This window comes from Monodon monoceros, unplaced genomic scaffold, assembly GCF_005190385.1.
Source record: "Monodon monoceros isolate NGI ecotype Baffin Bay Population unplaced genomic scaffold, NGI_Narwhal_1 Super_Scaffold_5, whole genome shotgun sequence".
In the NCBI taxonomy this organism is placed as follows: domain Eukaryota; kingdom Metazoa; phylum Chordata; class Mammalia; order Artiodactyla; family Monodontidae; genus Monodon; species Monodon monoceros.
In genome coordinates, this window is record NW_021703782.1 from 100,466,816 (window position 1) to 100,490,060 (window position 23,245).

The following is a 23,245-nucleotide window of genomic DNA, read 5'->3' on the forward strand; positions in this document are numbered from 1 at the left end:
CGGCGCGGGCCGCGAGGTGCAGGGGCCAGCCCGAGCCCGCGCCCGCCCTCGGCCGCACGGCCGCCCGAGCCAGGGCGCGGGTTCCGCGCGGGTCCCGGGCCCGCCGCCGCCGCGCTAACCCCGCCTCCCTTCCCCCTCTTGTCGCCCCGCGCGCAGGGCTTCCTCAGCCGCCGCCTCAAGGGCTCCATCAAGCGCACCAAGAGCCAGCCCAAGCTGGACCGCAACCACAGCTTCCGCCACATCCTGCCGGGGTTCCGGAGCGCCGCCGCCGCCGCCGCCGCCTCCGCCGCGGACAATGAGAGGTGAGCCCGCCGTCGCCGCCGGCTCGGCCTCCGCGCGCCGCCGCCCCGGGATGCGCCCCAGAGGGCGCGGGGACAAAGCGAGAGCCGGGCTGGGGCGCGCCGAAAGCGCGAGGGCACCCCACGCCGCCCTCCGGCAACTTGTGGGGCCATCTCGGACGGGGGCGGGGCGCGACGGGAGGACCCTTCTCACTCCCCCAGGGGTGAGGACCGGGTGCCCGAGCCTCGGGGCGAGGCCGGGAGGGAAGTGCCCTCGCCGAGAAGTCCTGCCTCGCCTCGCCGAGGTGGGCATTGTTTCCCGGGCGGTGCAGTGCCCGGAGCTGGGGACAGAAGTGGCGCCTCCACCCCAGGATCCATCCCCTGCCTCTGGAGCCCTTGAGTGTCCGATACAAAAGGCATTTCGGCTGGGTTTTGCGGAAACCCAGCGGTGACGAAAAGGGTGAACATCTGGAGGGGAGGAACAGGGGGCTGGGCCGCTTAGGGGGCACATCTGCTGTAAGTAGGGCGCGTGCTCCGCTGGGGGCTGGGGTGAGCAGAGCGGGCAGTGCCTGAGGCCAAGGAATAAGGGCCTCATCCTTTCCAGCCCTGGGCAGCTGCTTCCCTCCCTCACCTCTCCACTCCCAGGGGTGTCTCCTATTCCCTGTTTCCTTTTCCTGGGCAAGCCAGGAGCAGGTGTGGAAATTCCAAGGGGAGGTGGCTTGTGGGGCAGAGGAGGAGAGAGAGGAGGTGGTTCAGCCCGCCAGGAGTCACTGGCAAGGAGCAGGCTTCACCTGGCAAGGGCAAGCCCTCCTGTGTGCTTGCGGGGACACCCGGCGGACACAGCCTCTTGGGGCCCAGGTCCCCCCCTCCTTGAGCCGTGCCAGCCCCAGCACCTTTCTGCTTGGGCACAGCATGGTGGTGGATTCTGGTGCCAGTTAGAACGTGTTCCTGCTCAGCTAAGTGGGGGTGAAAGAAAGAACGGGCAGGCAGCAAGGAGCCTTTTCGGCATTCAGCCCCAGCATCTCAGGCCCCTGACATCTGCCTTCCTTCATAGGGCTGTGCCCCTGTGTATGATTGGTGAGTTGGCACTCCCTGTAAGGGAGGCACAGGTAGAATGAAAATCTCTCTCCCCTCCCCCTTGGTTCCAGAAGGCAGAGGAGTACAAGTTATAGCCCAACTCCTGCCCAAGGTTGAGTGACTGTTTAACTGACCCCTAGCATCTTCCCGAAGAGTACTCTTTCCACTCTCCAGGAGAATTACTAGACCTTTAATTTTCATCAGCCCGGAGCTGCTCTCTCTAATGCATCCTCCCCACTGCCTGCAGCTGGTTTGCTGCCCCAGCTGCCAAGCCCAGCCCGAGGCAGGACCCTCAGCCTTTTTCTGATGGCTGTGGTGCCCCAGGGGACCAGGCGTGCCCTGGCAGGAAGATTTAGCCAGGCCAGAGCTCAGCGCTGGGTGCAGCCACTGCGTCTTTGAAAATCTCGGTTCCCATCTTTGTTATTGTCTGGGCGGCAGGCCACCCGGTTTGCTGCCTTCCTCCCTCCGCCCGGCCCCTTCCTCTGGCTTTCTTCCCCAGGAACATGCCCTTCTCTGCGCTTTCCTTGGTGGGGGTCAGGACCCTCTGCACCCGCATTCAGGGCCTCGTGTACGTACCCAGTTTTGTGTGCATGTGTGGGTGTCTGGGGAACAGGAGAGACGGCAGGCGGTCCGGCCTCTGAGTGTGCCTGCCCTCCTGGGAGCAGACAGCGTGCATGCCATGTTTACCTCCCTCCAGCCGGAAGCCTGCACGGAGATGCCGGCGAGCGCTCGGCTGGCAGCCCTGGCCGGAGGTCAGGGCCTGGCTGAGATGACCTGGAGCAGGTCCTGCCCAGCTTGGCCTCAGGTCAGCTTTGCCACATGCCGGAGGGGCACGGAGGGGGGTGGGTAGGGAGTAAGACTACAAGTCTGTTTCTAGAAGCGGTGGTAAATGGTAGAGGTTGGAGCAGAACGTCACTGACAGTGGTGTGGAATTGTCTTATTAATTTTCGATAAACAAAATCTGGCTTGGTGGCTTCTCTGGCCCAGGAAGGGAGCCCAGACTTCGCACGGACAGGCGGAGAGACTGGGTTTGAAGCCCTCCTGTCCAGCCTTGGAGCGGCAACGGGCTTTACTCGGACTGGGGTCTCCTGGTGTGCTGCTTTGCCTACAAGTAGATTTAGCGGCTGCTGGTGGGATGGCTGGGCAGGTGTTTCTCTGGGGCAGTCCCTGGATTCGCCCTGTTTGGAGTTGAGTGAGTCAAGCCAACTCTGGCGACCCCCACCCCCCACCCCCCAAGCTCACGGTCAACGCTGGGTGAGTGGAGAGGCGCCTCCCCCCGCTCTGCCGTGGGGTGGTGGTGCTGCTGAAGGCTGGGAAGACAGAACGGCTGCCTTTGGCTTGGCTCATGGAACCCCGCTGGGCTGCCGTGCCTCTCCCTGGGAAGGGGGCAAGTGCAGAGACAGCGGCCTCACTGAGGAGATGGGCACGGGAAGGGGGCTGGGGGCCTCTAGGGTGGCAGATGTGAGCCCCCGTGGCCGCCTCATGGGGAGAAGGAGCACAGGGAACTCAGGGGCGGCCACTTGGGTTCTGACTCTGGATGAATCTGTCTGCTTTATGGCTGCTGAAGTGGCTTTGTTGCATGCTCTCTGTGCTTGGGGATGTTATTTTCTTTTTGCGCTGGGATTCTCTCATCTGGGAGATTTTTTTGTGTGTGTGCCGGGATTCTCTCTTCTGGATTCTCTCATCCAGTTAGCTCCGTTCTGGGATCTTTCAGCTCCTTGGGAAAGGAGTCTGCCCCAGGTGTGGAGACGCTGAAGTTAGCTGATGCGGGGAGAGGGCTGATGCCTGGTTGTGAGGCTGGGGTCAAGCCAGCCAGGGCTTGGTGGGCACAACTGGGCTCTGGGGTCCCCGAGGGCCACAGGACAGGTTTGAGCCTTTGTACTTACTTCCCTGAAAACAGCCTGGGGGAGGTTCCCAGTCGGTCTCCAAGATCACTGGACCCCCCAACGCTCATTTCTCCTTTGGAGGTTTTGGAAATAAGCACCAAGGACAGGTAATCATTTCCCGTGGATAACAGAAATGAATGCCGCTCGGAGGCTTTCCAGGTGAAAGGTGTGCTGGCAAAAGCACTTTTGTTTTGCGGGCTGGAAATGTTCCTGCTTCATTTACAAGACGGTATTAATGTTGGTAAAAGCGATCTCGGATGTGGTGCTTTTGCCTTCCCAGAAGATAATTTCCAAGTCACTCATTTATTTATTAATGTTGCTGAGTATCTAGGAGGGTCAGCTGGCAATACTGTGCTTTCCTCATTTTTTTTTCTCGCTGATACTGTATCTGGGTGACTCTGGCCCTTCACACAGGCGGGCAACCCAGGTGCAGTTACCCGAGGCTGATATGTGTGGAGTGAGAGATTGATTTCCCTTACAGGTAGTATGTGTGTTGCCTGGAGTTCCCACACCTGAAAGTTACTAATGGTAGGATTCCAGGCAGTGTAAGACTAGGGAGGGAGATAATTTGGAAGTGGAGGGAGGGGGCTTTCAGGGACCCTCACCCGGCCCTGAGTAGGCAGGAATCAATTCTCCCCCTTTGGGTGAGGCATTCCTTGGTGGGAGGAGAGGAAGCTTGATGAGGAACAGGAAAAAATGGAAGACAGAATCTGTTGTCTGTTGACAGCAGGTGCAGGAAGGGCTGGGCACCCAGGCCTGGGTTTTCTCTGCTCTCTCCCTCCCCTGCTGTAGACAGGGAGAGCCTGGTCCTTCTCTGCCTTCCCTTGGGTGATGTTGAGATGATTGGGCATCTTAGTCTCTGCGAATAACGGGAAGTATGTGATCTTTGGATTTGAAGCCAGGCATTCCTGGGGCAAGTCACTTAACCTTTCTGAGCCTCAGTTTGCACATTGGCAAAATGGGTCTGATGACAATAGTGTCGTTGGAAATGATATTAATATATTCAGCATGTGTTTAATAGAAAATGTCTGTCCTGTTCAGTACTGTTTCCTTAGCAACTCACACTGGGTCTTACACGTTTCTTAAATGTTTCTAAAATTTTATTAAATAAGTTATAACACGCGAGAGCGGTTAGACAGGTGTGTTTTAGGTTTTCAGTAAGTGGTAGTTAATATTGGTGGCGAACAGGCCCCTCATCTTGGTAAGCCCCAGTTTTCTCATCTGCAGTGTGGGAATAATAACATGCAATCATGCGGTGTTATTTTGAGTTCGAGAGATAATACTCGATGTTGCTGTCCCTCGTAAGGTGAAAGGGGCTGCACAGAGGATCATTACTACTTTGAACACAAGAAGTAGCCAAGTGGAATGACCCGGGTCTTGTCTACACCTGGGAAAGCAAACCTCTACTATATGTGTTTTAAAAATTGACTTGTAAAGTTCACTGTTCCATCTGATGTTCAGGCCTTACTTGTTTTTAGTAATTTAGGCATAAATGGTTATGTCTAGTTTTTCTTTATTAAAAATGGTGCTGGTATTTAATCCTTGAGTATGCATCACTTATCTACATCTGTGATTGATTTCATGAGGTAAAGTCTTGGAATTACTAGGTCGGAGAATATGAACAGTTTCAGGTTTTTGATAAAAATGCCTCCCATCGAGAGCCTGTAGTAATTTACACTCCCCCAATGATTTTTGAGGGTGCTCACCTGTTTCCTTAGACCTTTAAAAACATTGGGTGTCATCATTAACACAATCTTCGTCATTTGTATAGGCAGAAAAATGGCATTTCTTTGTTGTTTGCATTTCTTGCTTGTTAGTGGTTGAACACTGTTTTCCTGAGTTTAAGGGCCAGTAGTGCTGCTGCTTTTGAGTCTTGTCTGTTCGCGTCCTTTGCCTTCTGAACGTTCTGACAAGTCCCTTGCAGGAGTCTTAGCTGCCCTGTTTGGCCTTCCTCAGCTCTGAGAGGCCTCATGTAGGTGGATCTTTGTTAAATGGGTCTCTGTCTTCCAAGCGGTATGGCCGGGAATTCATTAATTCCCTGCAAGGAATGCTTCCCAACTCCCCCCTCCCCTGCTCTTCTCTCCATAAGGGAATCAGATTTAATTCTTAATCCGATAATTATCATAAGGAGGCCTGGCATTTACACAGCACCTTGAAAGGTCTTTCACCATGCAGAATAGGTAGGTGGTGAAGGGACTGTTAGATTCAGGGAAACTGAGGCACATGGTCAAAGGCGTGGTGGTGGGACCCTTACAGAAGCCAGGCCTCATGACCACGTCCCGACCCAGCTGCAGCATTGTACTTGGATCCCCATGGGCACCTTTGGGGCAGGGCTGACTGGAGCCCCACTAACGAGCACATGATTCTGAGCCTCATCTCCAGAGGGAGGGGAAAGCCACAGAACATGACCCAGACTTGGAGAAGAACCAATTTATTTTTGCTCTCTCATTTTTATCGCCCTCCTTTTAGATCTGCAGCTCCCTCGTGTATCTTCCAGAGATCTGAGCTGGGCAATATTTTTAGGAACGGTGGAAATTAGCTAGTGAGAATGTGATCAGCCCCAGCCTGGGGTTTTAAAAGCTAGAGAAGCCTTTTTTTGTACAAGTGTCTGTAGGCATGTGTACCTCCATGAGTGCGTGGTTTTGTATGTCTTACGGGTACGAACCTGCCCTCGTGAAGGTGTGTGCGCGTTATATGTTAAGTGTCCTTGTGCATCTGAGATGAATAATCGCATGTAAAGCATTTGGAACAGGGCCTGGCACTTCATGTAGGGTTGGACCACATGAAGTGGCTGTTTTTGTAGGTCGAATATGGACATACGGTTCATTCTAAGCGCTCAATGAGTGCTGGCTACCGTTCTTACTGTGTCTGTTTTCTTACGTGTACGTGTCTACTGGCATGTGCGTGTGTGTTTACATACATCCTGTTTTGCCGTGTGCGTGGCGTGTTCTGTGTTTGCGCTCTCACATGTGCGCATCTGTGTGCGTGTGTGCAGTTGCTGTCTGGGCGTGTGGCCACCGAGCTGGCCAGTTTTGTGAACAAACCGCCTGCCTTCTTGGGGACAGCCTCCCAGGGCTCAGAACATCCCCGGGCCATCAGCACAGCCACCCTCTGAATGCCCTCGTGCCTGTAGGTGCCTGCAGAGCGCAGGCCTGGGTGCCAGGCCTGAGGGGTGCTGTGGGTGAGGCCTTTCGCATTCTCCCAGAGTAACCCTGCTTATTTCCAGGTCCCATGTCTGAGGATATGCAAATTGACTCTTTAATGGAATTCCTTTGAAAAATATTACTTGAACCAGAAAGTTAATTACCAGGTTCTAATTAATGGCTATTTTAGAGGGCCACAGAAGCGAGCTGGAGATCATAGGGAGACCGAAAAGGCAGGAAGGAAAACACCCAGCTCCCACGGCTGGCGTGTGACTCCTTCCCAGGTGGCAGGGCCCACTTAGCTCCTCCCCCACCTGCCCTCCTGGGTGCCTTGGTGCCGGTGAGTGGAAAAGCGCCCCTTGCTAATGCTGGGTCTCCTGGCCGACAGTCCATCCGCCTGCGCCTGCCTGCGAGGAGTGGCTTGGGCCGCATTCCCCGCCTGGGGTGGGGTATGCGAGTGGCCTCGGAGAGCAAGCCCGGATTGGCGTGAGGCTGTACCACGCCTACCCCCACCCTCTGACGCCCCAGAGCAGCCGGGCGACACGCCTGAGGCCTGGGCTATGGACAGGACAGTCACCAGCCACTCTACAGTGAAACTAACCCCTTTGCTTCCCCTCTAGCGGCCCTTGGGCTGCTGCCTATGGGACCCCTCCTCCCAATTCCAGAGTTTGAGGCAGCTTCTCAGGGGACCAGCTCTCCACCAGGGGCGTGCTCTCCCTCATGATCACGGTGCTCAGTGTAGAGTCACCTGTGATCCTGCCCACCCACCTCAGAGGACAGGCTGAAAGCCCAGAGGAGATGACTGTGATGGGAATGATGCAGAAGTTGCCCCTCCCAGCTGGGGGCACCAGGAAGGTGGCCTGTGTTACTGTCCTCTCCTGGGCCAGAGGGAATCTCTGTCCTCTGTGGGCATGTGTGAGCCTGTGGGTGGGCACACAGCATCTCACACATACTGGGGGGCACAGCCTGGGCTGCCCCCCAGGTCCTGCCTACAGGCCACAGCACATGCCCCCCGCGCGTGCACATGTAAGAACCTTCCTTGGCAACTGGAAGCCAGGTCCCTGTGGAAGCCACCAGTTGTGCACCAGAGGTCCCCTCTGAGCCAGGCGGGTGGTGCGGTGAGGACCCAGGGGAAGGAGAGGGAGACGGGATCCCGCCTGCAGGGTCCCTGGCAGCCTATCTGGGAATACTCTGTGCGTTCCTGGGGAAGGTAAGAAGTCACCCCAAGGTTGGAGGTCAAGCCTGATCCTGGGGGTGTGCCAAGAATAGGGCGTTCCCCAGATACCCCCACTAGCATCCGCTCAGGAAGCCTGCGTGCACCTGACCCCTGGGGTTGTCCCCTCGAAGGCTGTGGCTGATGGCGGCCTGGGGTGGGCTGCTGGGAGGCCCGAACACAGCACTTTGTGCTTTGGGGAGGCACTGGGGGTCTGCCTGGTGATTAACTGCCAGGAGGGGAGGGGCCGGAGGGCAGCCTCCAGGACGTCTTCGCATTCTCCCAAAGGCACCTGGGCAGGGCTTTGTCGCCCCACCTCCTGCCGCTCTTCCTGCTGCCACTTGTACCTGGACTGCCACGGGCCAGGCTGGAGCGCAGGAACCTGCCTCCTGGGCCTGCTGCACTGCTAACTCCGAAGAGCCACAAGTCTGTCTCCCCGTCTCTCCAGGGGCGTTGGCGGGCCAGGAATTGGCCCAGATAGAAGGCTGGGTTTGCACTTTTCCCCACAGCAGGCGCTCTGAGGGGTGAGTTACCGCTTGTCACGGTGATCCGCTGCCTCCCTTTTCTGGTGGGCAGCCCCCATGGGGGAGCTGAGGGGTCCCGGCTGGCTCTGGCCAGGGCCCAGTTAACCCCGGGACCGTCGCCTGCCTCGGCTAGCCCTGACCTTTCTTTCTCCCAGCCCTTGTTTGCAGGGCTTGGTTGTAAAAGAGCACTTCGGGTAGAAATACAGATGCCGCCGTGGTAGCACAGGCTCTAATTTGACGCGACATTGTCTTGGGGAGTTTTCATACTGAGGGCAGTGAGTTAGTGCGGCATCTCCCTGTGCCCACTGACTAAGGGGAAGTTAATTTCATGCTGTCTTGTTGACATTCGCAGTGGAAGCTTCCTGTTGCAGCTGCAGACTGTTAGCATGTGAAGGATGTGTGCGCCCAGCAATTACTGTTTCCGGGCTGGGGAGGAAATTGATTAATAGGTTGTTCACAGCCCCACCCCTCTACTCCTATTACCCTTCTTTCCCCCTTTCCATCTTCCCCAGATTTCATCAAGAAACTCAGTCCCAGAATTGGCTCTGATAAAACCCCACTCTTGTCTTGGAAGCTGAGGGCCTGGCCCCTGAGCAGGACTGACCAGCCCACCCCAGGCAGGACCCCTGATAAAATGTAGATTCTTGGGCCCCACCCTAGACCTTCAGAATTAGACTCTGGTGGAGTAATCGTGTTTCCCCAAAGTGTGAGAACCACTGCCCAAAGTCTGTTCCTTTTGCAGAGGGCAGGACCGTGTCCCAGATGTATGCCCGCAGCTTGCCTAGGCACTGCTATGTTCTTATTGATTCCTCATAGTAAGAGGGTTTTTTGTTTCTCATTTCACAGTTGTAGAAACTGAAACTCCAAGAGGGGAACATGACTGGCCCAAAGTCACACTCGGGGGAACCCCATGCCTAGGCGATCCATTCCCTGGTTGAGGCCTAGAATCTTCCCATTAGCGTGCCGTGCCCTTTCTTATTAAGCTTGTGATGTCTTTTGAACTAACCTTCCCCCTCCTACAGGAGTGCCAGGAGCGCCCGCCCCCCCCCCCGCCTGTGCTTTCCCAGGGCTCCCCGCTGTTAAAAGCACTTTCACACTGGTGCTCTAGATCTCCTAAGGGCGCCTGGAGCAATTAGGGCATTTATGACTATGGTCTGTGTTCTCCAGGCAAGATGGGGGAGGCTCAGAGAGGTGAAGGGGCAGAGTTGGAGTTGGGACTTGTCTCCTAGCTCCAGGTCCAGTGCTTGGCCCACCTGAGCCACTGAGGCCTGTTCCTCTTGCCGACTTCCCAGTTACAGGTGGTTCAGAGAGATGTAGTCACTCCTCTCTGGGGTCACCAGGATCAAGTGAGTGGCAGTAATGTGATTCAAGCCCAGGTCCACTGAGTCAAAGCCCATAGGACAGGACTAGCCAATGTTTCAGGCCTGGACCAGGTGCCCTTGGCCCCCACCTGGGAGTGGAGCTCTTTAAGCACAGCCTGGAGAGTCTCGGCTCAGGGATGAGAGTGGCTGTCTGTGCAGAGGCCCCTGGGAGAGGCCAGGTGGCCTAGGCTGTACCCCCAACGGAGGAGGCCAGATGCCCGCTGAGATTGGGAGAGAAAGATGGGGGAGGGTGGGGCAGGGGGAATCTGGGCCTGTGGGCCATGGAGCTGGAATTTGAACCCATGACTGCCTTCCAGCCCCATCCCCTGCTCTGCCTGCTGCCGGGAGGTCAGCAGGTGTGTTGGAGTCAGCCACCCAGAGCTCGACTGATTGCTTCTCTTTGAGCCTCAGTTTCTCCATCTCAACAAAGCAAAACAAAGACTAATATCTCAGTGCCCAGGACTCTGGGATTCCTGGAGGGGAGGTTCCTAGCACAGGGTAGCGTCCTGTCTCTCCCAGCCTTTGCTGCACCGCCTTCAGGTCGTGAAGTCCCTGGAGGTGACGTGGGATGGAGCCATGGTAGCAGGTGGGACAGGATGCCTTTCGTCTCTGCACTCTTCATGGCGAGCTTCTCTGAGTGCTGCGATATCACCACCACCCACCAGCCCCTACCCTGCGTGGCCACCTTTGATGGGCCGGGCTCCTTTCCTGCATTTTCTCACGTCATCCTTACACCAGCACTCTGAACGATATTACTCTCCTCATTTTTACAGAGAGGAAAATTGAGGCCCAGAGAGACTGAGCCACTTGCCCAAGTCACACGGCTCGTAGGTAGGATCCAAACCCAGGTGGACTGGCTTTATTATCTAAGGCCCTGCCATCAACCACTATTCTCATGGTCTCTGTTTTCCAGATGACCTGCTCAGTCAATAGTATCATCACTAACCTACCTGCCATTTATGGAGCATCTGCTGTGTGCCAAGCACTGTGCACTGTCTGTACGTCATCTCTAATCCTCTTGACTACCCTTGTTTTATCCTCCCTCCATTTTACAGGTGCTGAAACTGGCCTCAGAGGGGTAAAATCACTTATCGGGGATTACCCTTGTGATGGATTGAGAATCTAGGTCTCTTTGGACTCAAAGCCAAGGCCCTCTCCAGTATGATAGTTAACATGATGGACAGATCCTGTGGGCCAGGCCTGCTCTCAGCCCTTCACAGAGAGGAACTCACTCCATCCTCACAACAGCCCGCATGCTGCACTCTGTTGTTATCCCTGGTTTTCAACCAGGAAATGTGAATTGCACAGCTGGAATGGCAGAGGTAGGATTCGAACTCAAGGAGCCTGGCTCCCAAGTCTGTGCTGTTAACTACTGCTCATTGCTGCCCTCTCCCTGTTTTACAGATGAGAAACGGAGGCTCCGACAGGTAAAAGCCACTTGTCCCTATCAGACAGTAGGTGGGTGGCATAGACGGGATTTGCACCTAGATGTTTCCAGAGTGTTTTACTGTCTCCCACATGAAAGAACATGATAGCCACCAGAGGGGGCTGGGGGAGCGTCCCGGGGCCACCCCGAGCTCTGAAGGAGGCTACTATGGGTGCCAAAGTCCTGAGGGGGTGTGGGGGTGTGTGGCAGTGGAGGCGGGCCTATTCTCCTGGTCTCAGTGGCTGGGGTCCCCAGGCTGTGAGGGTAGGGCTGGCTCGGGGCCTGCCCCCGCATTGGCAGTTACTCAGGGATTACAGGTGTCCTCCTCCTTGGGCCCCTACCTCTCTTGTCCTCCTGGCAGAGCTAATGAGCCGTGGCTGCATTTGGATCTGTTGACTTATGATCTCGGGTGAGGTGGGGTCGGTGGCAGAGGTCACGGGTGGGCTCACCAGCCTTCCTCCCCAGGTCAGCACGTCGAGGTCACTCGCATCACTGCCCAGGTGGATGAAGGGAAAGCAGTGATGATGGCGGGCAGGGCCTCCCAGCCCAGCCTTTGCTCCGCACGTGTGGGTAGACAGGTGCGTCTGGTGCCTAGACTCCGGCTAGACTGGATGAGGGGGTTGCTGATCGTGCAGCCAGGCTCCCAGCCGACACAGCCCTCTGTGGACCTGAGATGGTGCTGGGCACCTGCACAATTGCCAGGCCTCGGGGAGGGGGCGGAGGCGGGGCTGGGTGGCGGCAGGGCCACGGGCGGGCCTTCTGACCGCCCTGCCAGCCTGCCCGAGGTGGTCGTGTCTAGCTGCCCTGCGCACGTGAAGTTCACATTTTTGATGATGGCTGTTTATGAGAGTAGTGAAAACCTACACCACGGGGTTTCAGAGTCAAGGGATGATGGACCTGGCAGGGGATTTTGTGAGCGATCTGTCCAGAGTTTATCAGACTCGGTTCCTGGTTCCTGGAGGTGAGGCTAGATGCTCTCCTCCGTAGGCGGCGTGGGCATCCTCACTCTAGGCCCTGAGAGGTCCTGCAGTAAAGAAACCGGTTTCACCTTGTTTAATCCAGGGTTTCCTGTCCCCCACCCCGAGAGCAGTAGTATTCCGCAGAGCATTCTTTGGTAAACGCTAATCTGAGTTGTTACCTCTCCTTAGAAGCGTACTTTTAAAGAGGGAACTTTGGAAGTATTCCATGCCTTTAGGGCCTACAGGAGCAAGCCTTGAATGATGGCATTGCTGGCCTAGCAGTAGCTTTGGGGGTATTTTCTTTTTTTGGAAAAGGCATCCCCAGGTTTTCAGAATCTTTCCTCAAAGCAGCTCTAGCTCTTCTGTGTGTGGGATGGGGCCTGGCTCTGGTCAGAGCCCTCTGTGGGCCCAGAACGTGGGGGGTTTCTTCCGCCTTTCACGGGCTGGGTGGCTCCCTTCTTGTACTCAGCCGCTTGGGCTCTGGGCACCCCCTCCCCCCAGACTCCTGCAGAAGACAGCAGTTGGGCAGAGGCTGCCCACTGATTTACATAATTGCACTGTTCCCTGAATAATTAATAAAGCTCTGTCCTTGCTGGGAGCAAAGTCTGCACCATTATGGATGGGTTTGCCGGAGCTCTTCCAGGGAGCCCATGGTTCCGGGATTCGTCGGCCTTGCCTGGCATAGAGCCCCCCAGAGAGAGGACAGGCACTGGGGTGGAGGGGGTATGTCCATGCAGCGCCACAGCAGCACTGTGGGCGGGGCCGGGCGTGCCTGCTGTCTTCTTCCAGGATCCACAGATGGGGTCTGGACACACAGGGGATTTGGGATTCTGCAGTCTCCCGCTTCCTGTGGCCCCACAAACTCTTCCACTCTGAAATATGGTCAACGCTTGTGGAGTCTTAGCCCCGCTTTCAGGTAGCCTGGACGAGGCCCTGCTGACCCAGAGGGTAAGGGCAGTCATGGTGAATTTTCAGGCAAGAGCAGGGAAGGGGGAGGCATTTATGCTTGAGGCCTTTCTTCTTCTTCAATTCCTCCAAGTTTCTTGGCTTGTTAAGGTCAGGGATAGCCTGAGAGTGACTCCTGTTTGAGGTTTCTAAGTCCCTTTTTACGTTGTTTCGTTGAAGTGAATTTTCTCTTTGGGAAAATGGATTTGTCTCCCTGTCATGCTAGAAAGGGAGGTTGAGGACTGGGTCTGCTCCTGACTTGTACTTGACTTTGGGAAAGGTCCTATAGCCTTTCCAATGAGGGTTGTACTCGAAAGGCCTTGCTTTCTTCCCTATGTCCCCTGGTCATTGTCCAAAGCACCCGTAGGAGAATTTCTCAGGCCCGGTTCCACGGAACACCACATCCTTGCAGATGTTAACGGGCATTTGTGATGAGGGGATTCCATAGTCCAACAAACAGGTCAGGGAAGCAAAGCAAGTAAATTTCTTCAGTGCTTGACTCCTGGGAGCCTTTGCTATGCTAATGTGCATCTGGGTATACAGGAGGTATATAGGATGCTCTGCTTCCCATAACCATGGACAATCCAGGGTCTGCTTGCACATCGCCAGTAATGGGGAGATGCCATCCCATTGCTGGGCAGTGCCAGCTCTTAGAAACCTTCCCTTTTGTTGAGCTTCGCTAGCCAACATTTATGTAGCGCTTTATTTATTTATTTTTTAATAAATTTGTTTATTTATTTTTGGCTGCGTTGGGTCTTCGTTGCTGCGAGCGGGGGCTACTCTTCATTGCAGTGCGCGGGCTTCCCATTGCGGTGGCCTCTCTTGAGTTGCGGAGCACGGGCTCTAGGCGTGCGGGCTTCAGTAGTTGCAGCAAGTGGGCTCAGTAGTTGTGGCTCACGGGCTCTGGAGCACAGGCTCAGTAGTTGTGGTGCACAGGCTTAGCTGCTCTGTGGCATGTGGGATCTTCCCGGACCAGGGATTCAACCTGTTTCCCCTGCATTGGCGGGCGGATTCTTAACCGCTGTGCCACCAGGTAAGTCCCTATGTAGCACTTTATCATTTACTGCTTGGCCCTCGTAACAGCTAAGGAGGTGTCAGAGCAGGCATTATTCCTTTTACAGATAAGGCAACTGAGGCTCAGAGAAGGTCATTATTCCACCCAAAGCCACATAGATGGTGGCAGAGCTGGTATTTAAACCCATGTCTGATAGCTGGACCTTCAGCTCTTTCCCTTGGCCATCAAGAAGCCGGTTTGCTCCCTGGGTTAGGCTAGTGTTGGTCCCCAGGAACTTGGGCAGCTGTTGCCCCTACAGTCCCCATCCCAGCTTGCCTCTAGTGAGTTTCTGGGAGCGGGAGGTAGGAGGGAAGCTAAGCTCTTGTTTGATAGGATCCTCTCAGCAGTGAGATATCATAGATGCTCCGCTCATCAAACCATTCCTGACTCTCTTTTCTTCTGCCCTCTCTTTTTATAGGCAGGGGATGTTTGAAGTGCCCCACCAGCTGGGCAGGCACTTGCCTGGGCTGGTGGTGGTGGCCAGGGGGTGGAGGAGGAGGAGGGCAGGGGGTCCTGCCATTATGTCTTTCTCCGGGCCTTTCCAAGAGCCGATGGCCAGGGGCAGCCTGGGGTGGACCTGTTTACAGCAGGCAGGCTTGGAGGCTGCACTGAGGCTGAGGTGTGCAACCTCAAGACCTAGGCCAACTGTTTCATGTCTCAGGAGTCTTCTTGGGTCACACTATGGCAGGGACTGTGTTGCCCCCAATGTCACATCCCCCATGTCCCATGGAGAGCAAGCCACACAAGGGCACCCTGATGAACAGAGTTCTGCCCTGCCGACACACAGACCTAGGTCTGGATCCGGCTCCCTAACTTCCTGTGTGATCTAGGACAAGTCACCTAATCTCTGAACCTCTGTTTCGTCATCTTTAAAATGGGTGTGATAATGGTGCCTGCCTCCTAGGGTTCTGAGGTCTCCATGGGGTCATGTATGTCACATGATAATTTCATCGTGTCATCTCATGTACACACACTCTCACACACATGCGCACACCATGCTTTTGAGCTTCTGTTGGAGACCCCAGAATCCTGCCAGCAGATTCGGCTCAGTCCCCCTCAGGTTTACCCCATCAGGTAGCGGGAGACAGCCTGAGACAGGCATAGGGAGACATTTGTGCGGACACTTCTCCCACTTAGAAAATCAATATTCTGTGGTCTGCCTAATTGCTCTGTTGCTGCTAAATGAGTCATTATGGAGGGAAAATAGCAAATGCATTGTGAAATTAATGGGAGAAAATAGTTGGCAAATGACTTGGTTTGCTTTTGAAACTCCAAGAGGGCGTTACTACGAGAAATCTGAGAGCCACGTAGGGCCCAGTCCCAGGAAGCAGCTGGTGGTGGTGTGAGGCTCCAGAGGTGCCGGATGGTCTGAGAGGGCCCGTCCAGGGCAGGGCGCTGATGGGAGTATCGGAGGGGCTGGAAGTGGGCGTTTCTGAGTGGTCAAGGCTGGAGCCGGGGACGAGACAGGGAGCTCTGATGGCCTGGTGCTGGGGAGAGTGGATACCGTTCAGTTAGGGCCCGCCGTGTGCCAGGCTCGGGGGAGCAGGCAGAATCAGCCCCGGCCCCTCCTGCCGTGAAACTGTCCCACAGGTCAATGTGTGATTGCAGTGGAAGCGTGTGTCCTGAAGGCACCGAGAGCCCGGAACTGGAGGGTTTGATCCGTCAGGGTGGTGGGGATGGCATCCCCGAGGAGGAGAGGGGTGGGCTGAGCTCGCAGGGAAGAGCTTTCTGGGCAGACCGAAGAGCTTGTGCAGATCCAGTGGGTCTGGGAGCGAGGGGGCTAAAAGAGGGCCTCACAGCAGTCCTGGGAAACAGACACTTTCTCATTTGCAAGTGAGGAATCTGAAGCTGAAGATGGTTAAGAGACCAACACAAGGTCATAGAGCCGTTAAATGGCTGAGTCTGGACTTAGACCTGGGCCTCTGTGACTCCCCAGGCTTTTAGGAAGTGGCAGCAGCAGGTAGGGAGAGACCAAACATGCCTTGTGGGCTCTGGGAAGGGGACTTTGGGAGGCATCAACGGTCACCTTACCTTCTCTTGGTTCCTGGATACAGCTGAGCATCATGGTGCCAGGCAGAAAGATTCCAGAGCCCTACCTAGGAGAGTCAGATTCACAGACCTAGGACTAGCCCCAGAATCTGTAGTCATGGTGGTGTTTCAGGGTCACCGTGGCAGCTCTGACCCTGGGTACCAAGGAGCCTTGACCTGGCTCCACCTGCTTCACGTCTGCCTGGGCCCAGGTTGGCCTGAGTCTGCCACCGTGGAGGGACAAGGTGATTCTGAGACCCACTCAAGTATTGAGACCTCCAGCTAGCAGCTCTGGATTCTTCCCTCTCTGGAAGGGTCCCACGCCTCTGGGGGATGTTGGTGGCGAGGGTGCTGGGTTATCACGCTGTAGGATAACCTTGGGGCTGGATGTACCACTGCCTGTCCCAGCTTGGGGAGCCGGTGGGCGGCTGAGACTCAGACGAAGCTCAGTCTGGGGTGCGTTCCTGCTGCTGTTGGCTGAGAGCCAGTTCAGCCCAAACTCAGCTCGGATTGGCTCTTCCCTGCCCTCTCCAAATTTAAACTGCAGCCCCCCCCTGGCGAGAGGCTGAGTGTTTATTTGGTCTGGTTGAAGAGCCCCAGCCAGGGCTCTCTGTCCTGCTCGGATCCCACTTCCAAAAGAAGTCTGCTGAGTTCTTCAGCTAAACAGCAGGGCATCTACTGCGGGGTTCCGGCTAGGCCCGGGGCTGGCCCTGAAGGTATGGAGGGAATCCAGCAGCCTAGTGTGCTGCCAGGGGGAGACACCAGTGGCTTCCTGGGGTCGGTGCCTCGAGGTCCCCTTTCTGATATTGCTTCTGCTTCTCAGGGAGCCAGCCCCTCCCGCAGAGAGAAAGCCCGGCAGACCAGACCCACTCCTGGTGGTGTTTCGGGGTCACCGTGATGGCCCTGACCCTGGGTACCAAATCTTGGATCTCCTTGTAGGCAGTCCCTGTCCCTCCACGGTGGCAGACTCAGGCCAACCCAGGCCCAGGCAGCTGTGAAGCAGAAGGAGCCAGGTCAAAGCTTGTCCCATCCTTTTCTCCTGCCTGGGCCATGGATGGATTCCAGACCTTAGCTCCCTCGATTTCTGCCCCAGCTTGGGCACCATGGGCGCCTGTTTGTTTTCACGGTGCTCTGTTATCTGCAGGGAGACAGCGGGCTGACCTCTGAGCTTGCTTCCGTGGCTCCCACCGTGGTCTTTGGCCCATGTGGGGAACCCAGGGGATCAACAGCCAGCCTGGTGTTTCATCAACCACACATTTCCGATTGGCCATCCTTGCTGTCTCTCTCTCCTAAGTCCAGGTGGCCGCTTAGCCAGCGGTTCCGTCGTCGGTAAATCTCTGTAGCCTTTAATGGTTGGCAGTGGGTGGGACTCTGTCTCTTTTGCCCCCAGCGACTACCAGGAAGAGAGTTTCAGTGAAGGTGTGTCTCATACTGTGCCCCGCCCTAAGCACACACATTTCAGCCGGCTCTCATCTCAGAAGGACAGCCCCATGGCCTCTCGTGAGCCCCCCACTTTGTCCTTCTGCCCTGGAGAAGCACCTTGCACCTGAGTTTCACTCCCCAGTGATGCCAGTGTTCCCGTGGCAGGAACTGCCAACTTTCTCATTGGCCTGGGGGCCAGGGTCTTCCACTGAGTGGTGGGACTCGGGGGCAAACAGGGTTCTGGACCGCAAGAGGCCGCCTGTGAAGGGCTGGTTTGCTGAGCTTGCCTGTATCTCAGAGCAGGTACAGACAGCATGGCCATGCCCTGTGGGCTTCTTAGAAGTAGTCACATTTGAAGCCACTCATCACACTAGGGGAAAAACACTTCTAAATGAGAGGAACACTGCATCCATCTGGTGCAGTTGTACAGAAAACCATTTAATGGGCTTGTTGTAGCTCCCCCTGGCACGTCGGAGTCCTGATTAGGGGCCCTGCGAGTCTGCCCTTGGGTAGATTCACTGAAGTTTCACTCGTGTGTTTGTCACACATCAGTCATCCACCTGAATGTGCTTTAGCGTGGCCGATATCCTGCTTCGCAGCACGCTGGGCACGCAGAACTGACCGGCACGTTGCCTCTCCAACGCGGTCCTCCTCCCCATGCAGAGTTATTCTGATCCCGCCGGTGGCAGCCATGCTAAATGCTGCGAGGAGGCCTGGTGAGCGGCTGGTCAGGGTCCCGCCTTCCCCGCACTGCTCTCCGCTCAGCTCCACCCACGCCATCACCTCCCTTCTCTACCCTTCCCCTCCAGGCCCGTGGGTCACCTGCTGCTGCAGGGTCCTCAGTGGAGGGGCAGGGACCACTGAGTGGTGAGCGTACTACAAGATGGCCCCGGGTTGTTGAAACTCCTGGCCCAGAAGCCTCAAGCTCCCAGCCCTGGCCCCTGTTTAGGACTGTTGTGACAAAGGGCTTGTCTCCATCATGTGAGGGCATGCCCACGCCTTCTGTCTTGACGGCTTTCCATGCCGGTGGCCCTCCCTACGGGGCCCCTGACATTTTGTGCTGAGGCTTTGGAAGGGCCAGGCACTGGGTGGGGAGCTCCTGGCTGGCCGAGCTGGTGGCCCAGGAGAGAGCAGCTGGTTCTCAATCACTCTGCCTGTGAAGGCAGACTCTCCGGGCTGCCCTGGCAACAGCTCCGAGCCAGCCTGTCGGGGTGGCCGCTGACAGGCGTGGCTTCTGACTGGCTGCAGCTCCCAGCTCCTCCCCCGCTCCGCAGCTCGCTCACTCATTAGCAGCAGCTCCCTGCATCCTTGAGGCCGATGGTGCAAAGGAAGTGCATGGCTGGGGTCCTCGGACTCTGTGTGGCTTGCGGGCCTCCACGTGTAGGTGGGTCACCCTCAAGGGGTTTCACCAACAACCCTGGCCTGGGTTGGGTGCCATTCAGGAGCAGGCTGCAAGGAAGACAGAGCCCGACTCTGAGGTCTTAACAAGCCTCTCGGGAGTCCCTAGACCCTCATCCTCCCTGCATCCCCACTGGTCACCCCTGTTGACTCAGACGTGGCAGGCGGATGCCTGGGTTCGCATCCCAGCTCCACCACTCCATAGTACTGTGACTTTGGGGAACTTGCTTAACTCTGTGAAACAGAGATATTAGCAATTCCTATCTCGAAGGTGGTTGAGAGGAATAAATGAGACTTGTAGCTAAATGCTGAGCCAAGCGCCTTGAGACATGCGTAGTAGCAGTGAGATACATTCGCCATCACTGTGTCATGGTTTCCGTCTCATGTTCCCTTGGTCTGGAATCCTCCTCTACCCCCTGCTCTTTCTTACTTTGGTCCTGTCTTTCAAGCCTTAGCTACTTCTGCCTGAAGCCTGCCCTGATCCCCTTCCCCCAATCCCAGGTGGATCTCCCTTTGCTCCACGTCTTCTGTGCTTCGTTATTGGGTCTGCTCCCCCCAGTTGCAAGCAAGGCCTCTTGAGGACGCTGCCTGGGGTCTCTTGAACTGTACTTGTCCTGTCCTCCCACGGAGAACAAGGCTGAGTCTAGCTCCTTCCCAGCCTTCCACAACCTTGGGGTGAACCTGGAGATGCTCTCCCCACCCCCAAATAGAGCCTGTGAGCGAGCTCATTCTGGGGGCTTAGAATGAGAAGTCTCAGAGATCCCTTCACAGGTAGGGGAGCTGAGGCCAGGAGTGAGGAAGGAGTGCACCCAGGGGCAAGCAAGGAGTTGGAGGCTTTGCCCCCTTCTCTCTGCACTTCTCTGCCAGGGGCTGGACAGGAGTTGGGTCTGTTCTCAAGGAATCAGGGAGGGCTTCACTGAAGTGGCAAGAGCTGAGGCTTGAAAGAGGATGAGTTCATCAGATGTCAAAGAGGGGAGAAGGGCAGTTAGGCAGCCCCTTGAGTGAGCCCAGTGCTCAAGGCCTAGAACCTTCGTGTCCTCTTGGGACCTGGGGCTGCCCTGGGAGGTGGGAAAGGGCTTGGAGCATTAGGGGAGTGGGAAGCAGTTCAGAGGAGCAGAAGCAGCAGGGAAGGAGAGGAGGAGACAGAGAGGTGAGCTGGGTGGGAGCTGGGTCCTGGGCGTGCGTGCGTGTGCGTGCGCGTGTGTGTGCGTGTGCATGTGTGTGTGTGTTGGGGGCTGTGGATTAGGCGGAGGATGGGCGTGAGGATGATCACTCCGTCTGCACCAGGTGCTTTGTCTCGTAATGCTCACAGGGACCTGAGAGATGGGGAGACTGTGTGCCGAGAGGTTTGGTGAACTTGACCCAGGTCTCACGGGCTGGTAAGGGGCACAGCCATAATGGGGACCTCAGGCGCTGCGACTCTCCAGGCTCTGATGAGCGCTGCCTTTTGGGGATGGGACGGCATCACCTCTCTGGGGGTGGGGCCCACGAGTCTGTATTATTTTAACCACTCCCCTAGCAGGTGTTGGGGGTCACTAAGAGAGCGTACGTAAAAGGCATGGCACGGGGTCTGGCCCACGTAGGTACTGTGTCACCATGAGTTCCCTGGCACACGTGTCCAGGTGCGCATGCCACTGATGTGTGCATGCACACGGGAGAATTGGGTTGCTCACCACACCTGGCAGCTCTGTTTAAGCTAGGCTGTTGGGAAATGGGTAGAGTGCCAGGCAGCCTTAGAGCTGGGCCTCCCTCAACATTGGCCTCTGCTGCCTGGCAGCCACGAGGTGGCGCTCTTGTAAGACCTGGGTCTCTCACCCCGCCTCAAGGAGACCAGGACCCCGACCCCGTGGGTCTCACAGCATCCCGATCCTTATTTCCTGGCAGTTTTCATGGCATGACAGTTGTCTGCGGGCCCCATTGAAGGGTAGACCTCTCATGCACAGGCAGGCCTTCGTCCTGGGCCCAGGTACCTTGCATGCATCCTGGAACGGTGCAGGGGCCCAATAAACGTTTGCACCACGAACGATGCCTTGAGCACTTACTTCGTGCTGGGTGCTGTGCCGGGCGCTGGAATAATTAACTTTGGCATGGCACCTTGTGATTCATAAGCTCCTCTGGGTCCCATTAGGAGGGCAGTTGTTTGGGATCAGGTATTTATTTCCCCATTTTCCAAATGAGGAAACCAGAGCTCAGAGAGAGGAAGCAGGTAGCCTGAGGTCATAGCATCAGCCAGCAAGGGGCAGAGCTCAGACGAGCCCATTCTCCTGGTGGGTGCCCGCTCCCCAGGCTGGGAGCACACTCTGGGGGCCGTCAGCTGTTCCTCTCCCATCAGCCTCTATCGAGCATGGCACTGTGGATCAGAGAGGGTGCTCCCAAGCTGGCAGGGAAGCCAGGCCCACAGAGATGCCGTTTCCCGGGAAGCAGGGCCCCAGGGGACACGGCCAGCGCCTGGCTGGCTCTCACTGCTCCCCCCCCGCCCCCAGCAGGAGCAAGACCGTCCTTTGCCACTGCTGAGGACCTGGTTGTTGGGGACAGTGACTGTGTCTGGGGTAAGTCAGAGGCAGGAGAACAAAGAGAGCACTTGCTGCCAATGTGACTCTGACCTTGAAAACCCAGAAAAAGGGAAGAGCTGGCTACCTGCTTCAAAGGGGGGCAGGCCTCCTGCAGGCGGGCATCGAGGACGCCTGGCTTTGTTAGTTTCTGCTGCCGAATTTCTCCTTTTCAGTTTAATAAAAGTCCTGGGGATCAGTGTCTGTGGGCCAGCTTGGAATCCTGCCACTTTGATTGAAGGCGGGGAGATGCTAGGAGCTCTACTCTTCCTTTGGCTGGGTTCTAGAAGACACGGCTTCTGAAGCAAAGATCAGATATTGATGTGAGGATCTTGTTGCAGCCCCAGTGTCCCACTGCAGGTGTGCCCAGCTGTGGGAGGGGGACCCAGGACCGAGGAGCACCATTCTGTCCTAGCTTGGGTCTCGCAGGGAGGCAGACAGCAGTCAGGGGGTCCGGGCAGGGTGAGGCTGAGGCAGTGCATCTCTGTTCATTATTCCACGCACAGTAAGCAAGCCCCTACTGTGTGCCTCCAGGTGCTGGGCATGTCCCTGGGAGATGTGTGGTGGGCCCTGCCCCTGTCCTGCAGGCTGCCGCGCAGGAACCCCCGGCTGAGGCTGGTGCAGATGTGGTGGATGCCAGCAGCCTAGAGGGGGAGTGTCCTGCTAAGGAGGCAGCAGCCCCTGCGCCATGCCACTGGGCCTTTGGACTTATAAGAAAAGCCAGAAATCTAGAGGGTTTTGGGTAACATTTTGAAATTTCACATCTTTAAATGTTGGCAGTTGATTCAAAAGTTAAAAATGTCAGACACTTTGTGGGCTAAACAAAACATGAGTGTCGACCAAGTATTCTTTAGTTAGAAATCTTTATCCTAAAGGTTGGATAAAATCCAGATGGGCAGTGGGGAGTGGGCATGGCCTCCTGGGGAGGAAGCCACCTGGGCAGAGGTGTGGCTGCAGGAATCTGCAGGACCAATTTTTAGGACCGTTGGGACTGGAGCAGAGGGGACTGGAGCGGCAGGACGGATGGGGCCACGCGCGGTTGTGGAAGCCCGGCATGCCTGGCTGAGGGCTGCCCTGGACGAGCAGATACACGGCAGGCCTGACCCAGGCTACCGTGAGCCTGCTCAGCTGTGTCGCCTGCCTCTGGCCTGGTGCTTCTGCCCGGCACTGTCACAGTGAATGAGAGGCTTTGGTCAGGGAAGAGCTCAAGGAAGAAAGGTCATAAGTATTTTAGAGAAAGCCCTGGGACACAGGGTATCCTGACCTTTAGCAAAGGTGTAACTACACAGCTTTGGGGGGCTGCCCATCTGCCTGTGTGTCCATGAGGCTGTGACCTCCCCCAGTCCTTTGCATTTGTTCTCCTGCTGGCTCTGCAGCTCCTTCGAGCACAGGAAGGTCTACAGGAAGGTCTAAACGTCCCAAAGGGGGCTCACCCCCCCTCCCCCTGCAGGGGTCCTGCATTCTTCTGAGAGTTTGAACTGCTCTGGCCAAAGCCTGTCTGGGTGTCTTCCTGTTCAGGCGTAACTTTTCTGTTTCTCCCCTCTGTCGGCCACTCCCCCCATATCCATTTTTGAGTTTCTTTCCAACTGCTCACCAGCGATTCGTCCAGCAAGCTCTCATCGAGCACCTGCTGTGTGCAGGGCCAGAGACACACGCATGATGGAAGCCCAGCGTGGCCGGGGGCTGAGGGAGTAGCCGGACATGGACAGTGGCAGGGTCCACCCCCGGGGCCTGTGCTAAGGCAAGCAAGGCAGCAGAGGGGGTGGGGCGGTCAGGGATGAGGGGCGGTGACCCTGCGATCCCCACACGTGTGTGTCTGAAGGAGGGGGGTTGGTGGCCAGTTTCCAGCCCTCCCACCTCCCACCCTGGCTCTGTCCTCTCTGGGCGTGCAGGGCGGCTGGCGGCAGCTGGCTTGGGCGAGGCCCGCGCGGAAGAAAAGAAATGTGAGGCAGGCACTTGCCTTCCAGAGGAACAGGTGCCAG

The 23,245-nt window shown here is 56.5% G+C and overlaps 1 protein-coding gene across 13 annotated transcripts in view; it reads left to right on the forward strand.

Moving 5' to 3' along the window:
* Positions 1–23,245, forward strand: part of DAB2IP (DAB2 interacting protein) — a 165,807-nt gene that overhangs the window by 88,129 nt on the left and 54,433 nt on the right. For 9 of the 13 annotated variants that reach the window (XM_029201672.1, XM_029201677.1, XM_029201679.1 and 6 more), the window contains one exon: positions 157–302. The exons of 1 other annotated variant lie outside the window; for it this stretch is intronic. In XM_029201672.1, the coding sequence (XP_029057505.1) occupies positions 157–302 (146 nt within the window). Of the gene's footprint in view, positions 1–156; positions 303–10,340; positions 10,805–10,886; positions 10,941–23,245 lie in introns of those variants that run through there. 3 more of the 13 variants (XM_029201684.1, XM_029201685.1, XM_029201686.1) reach the window with 3 other exon arrangements.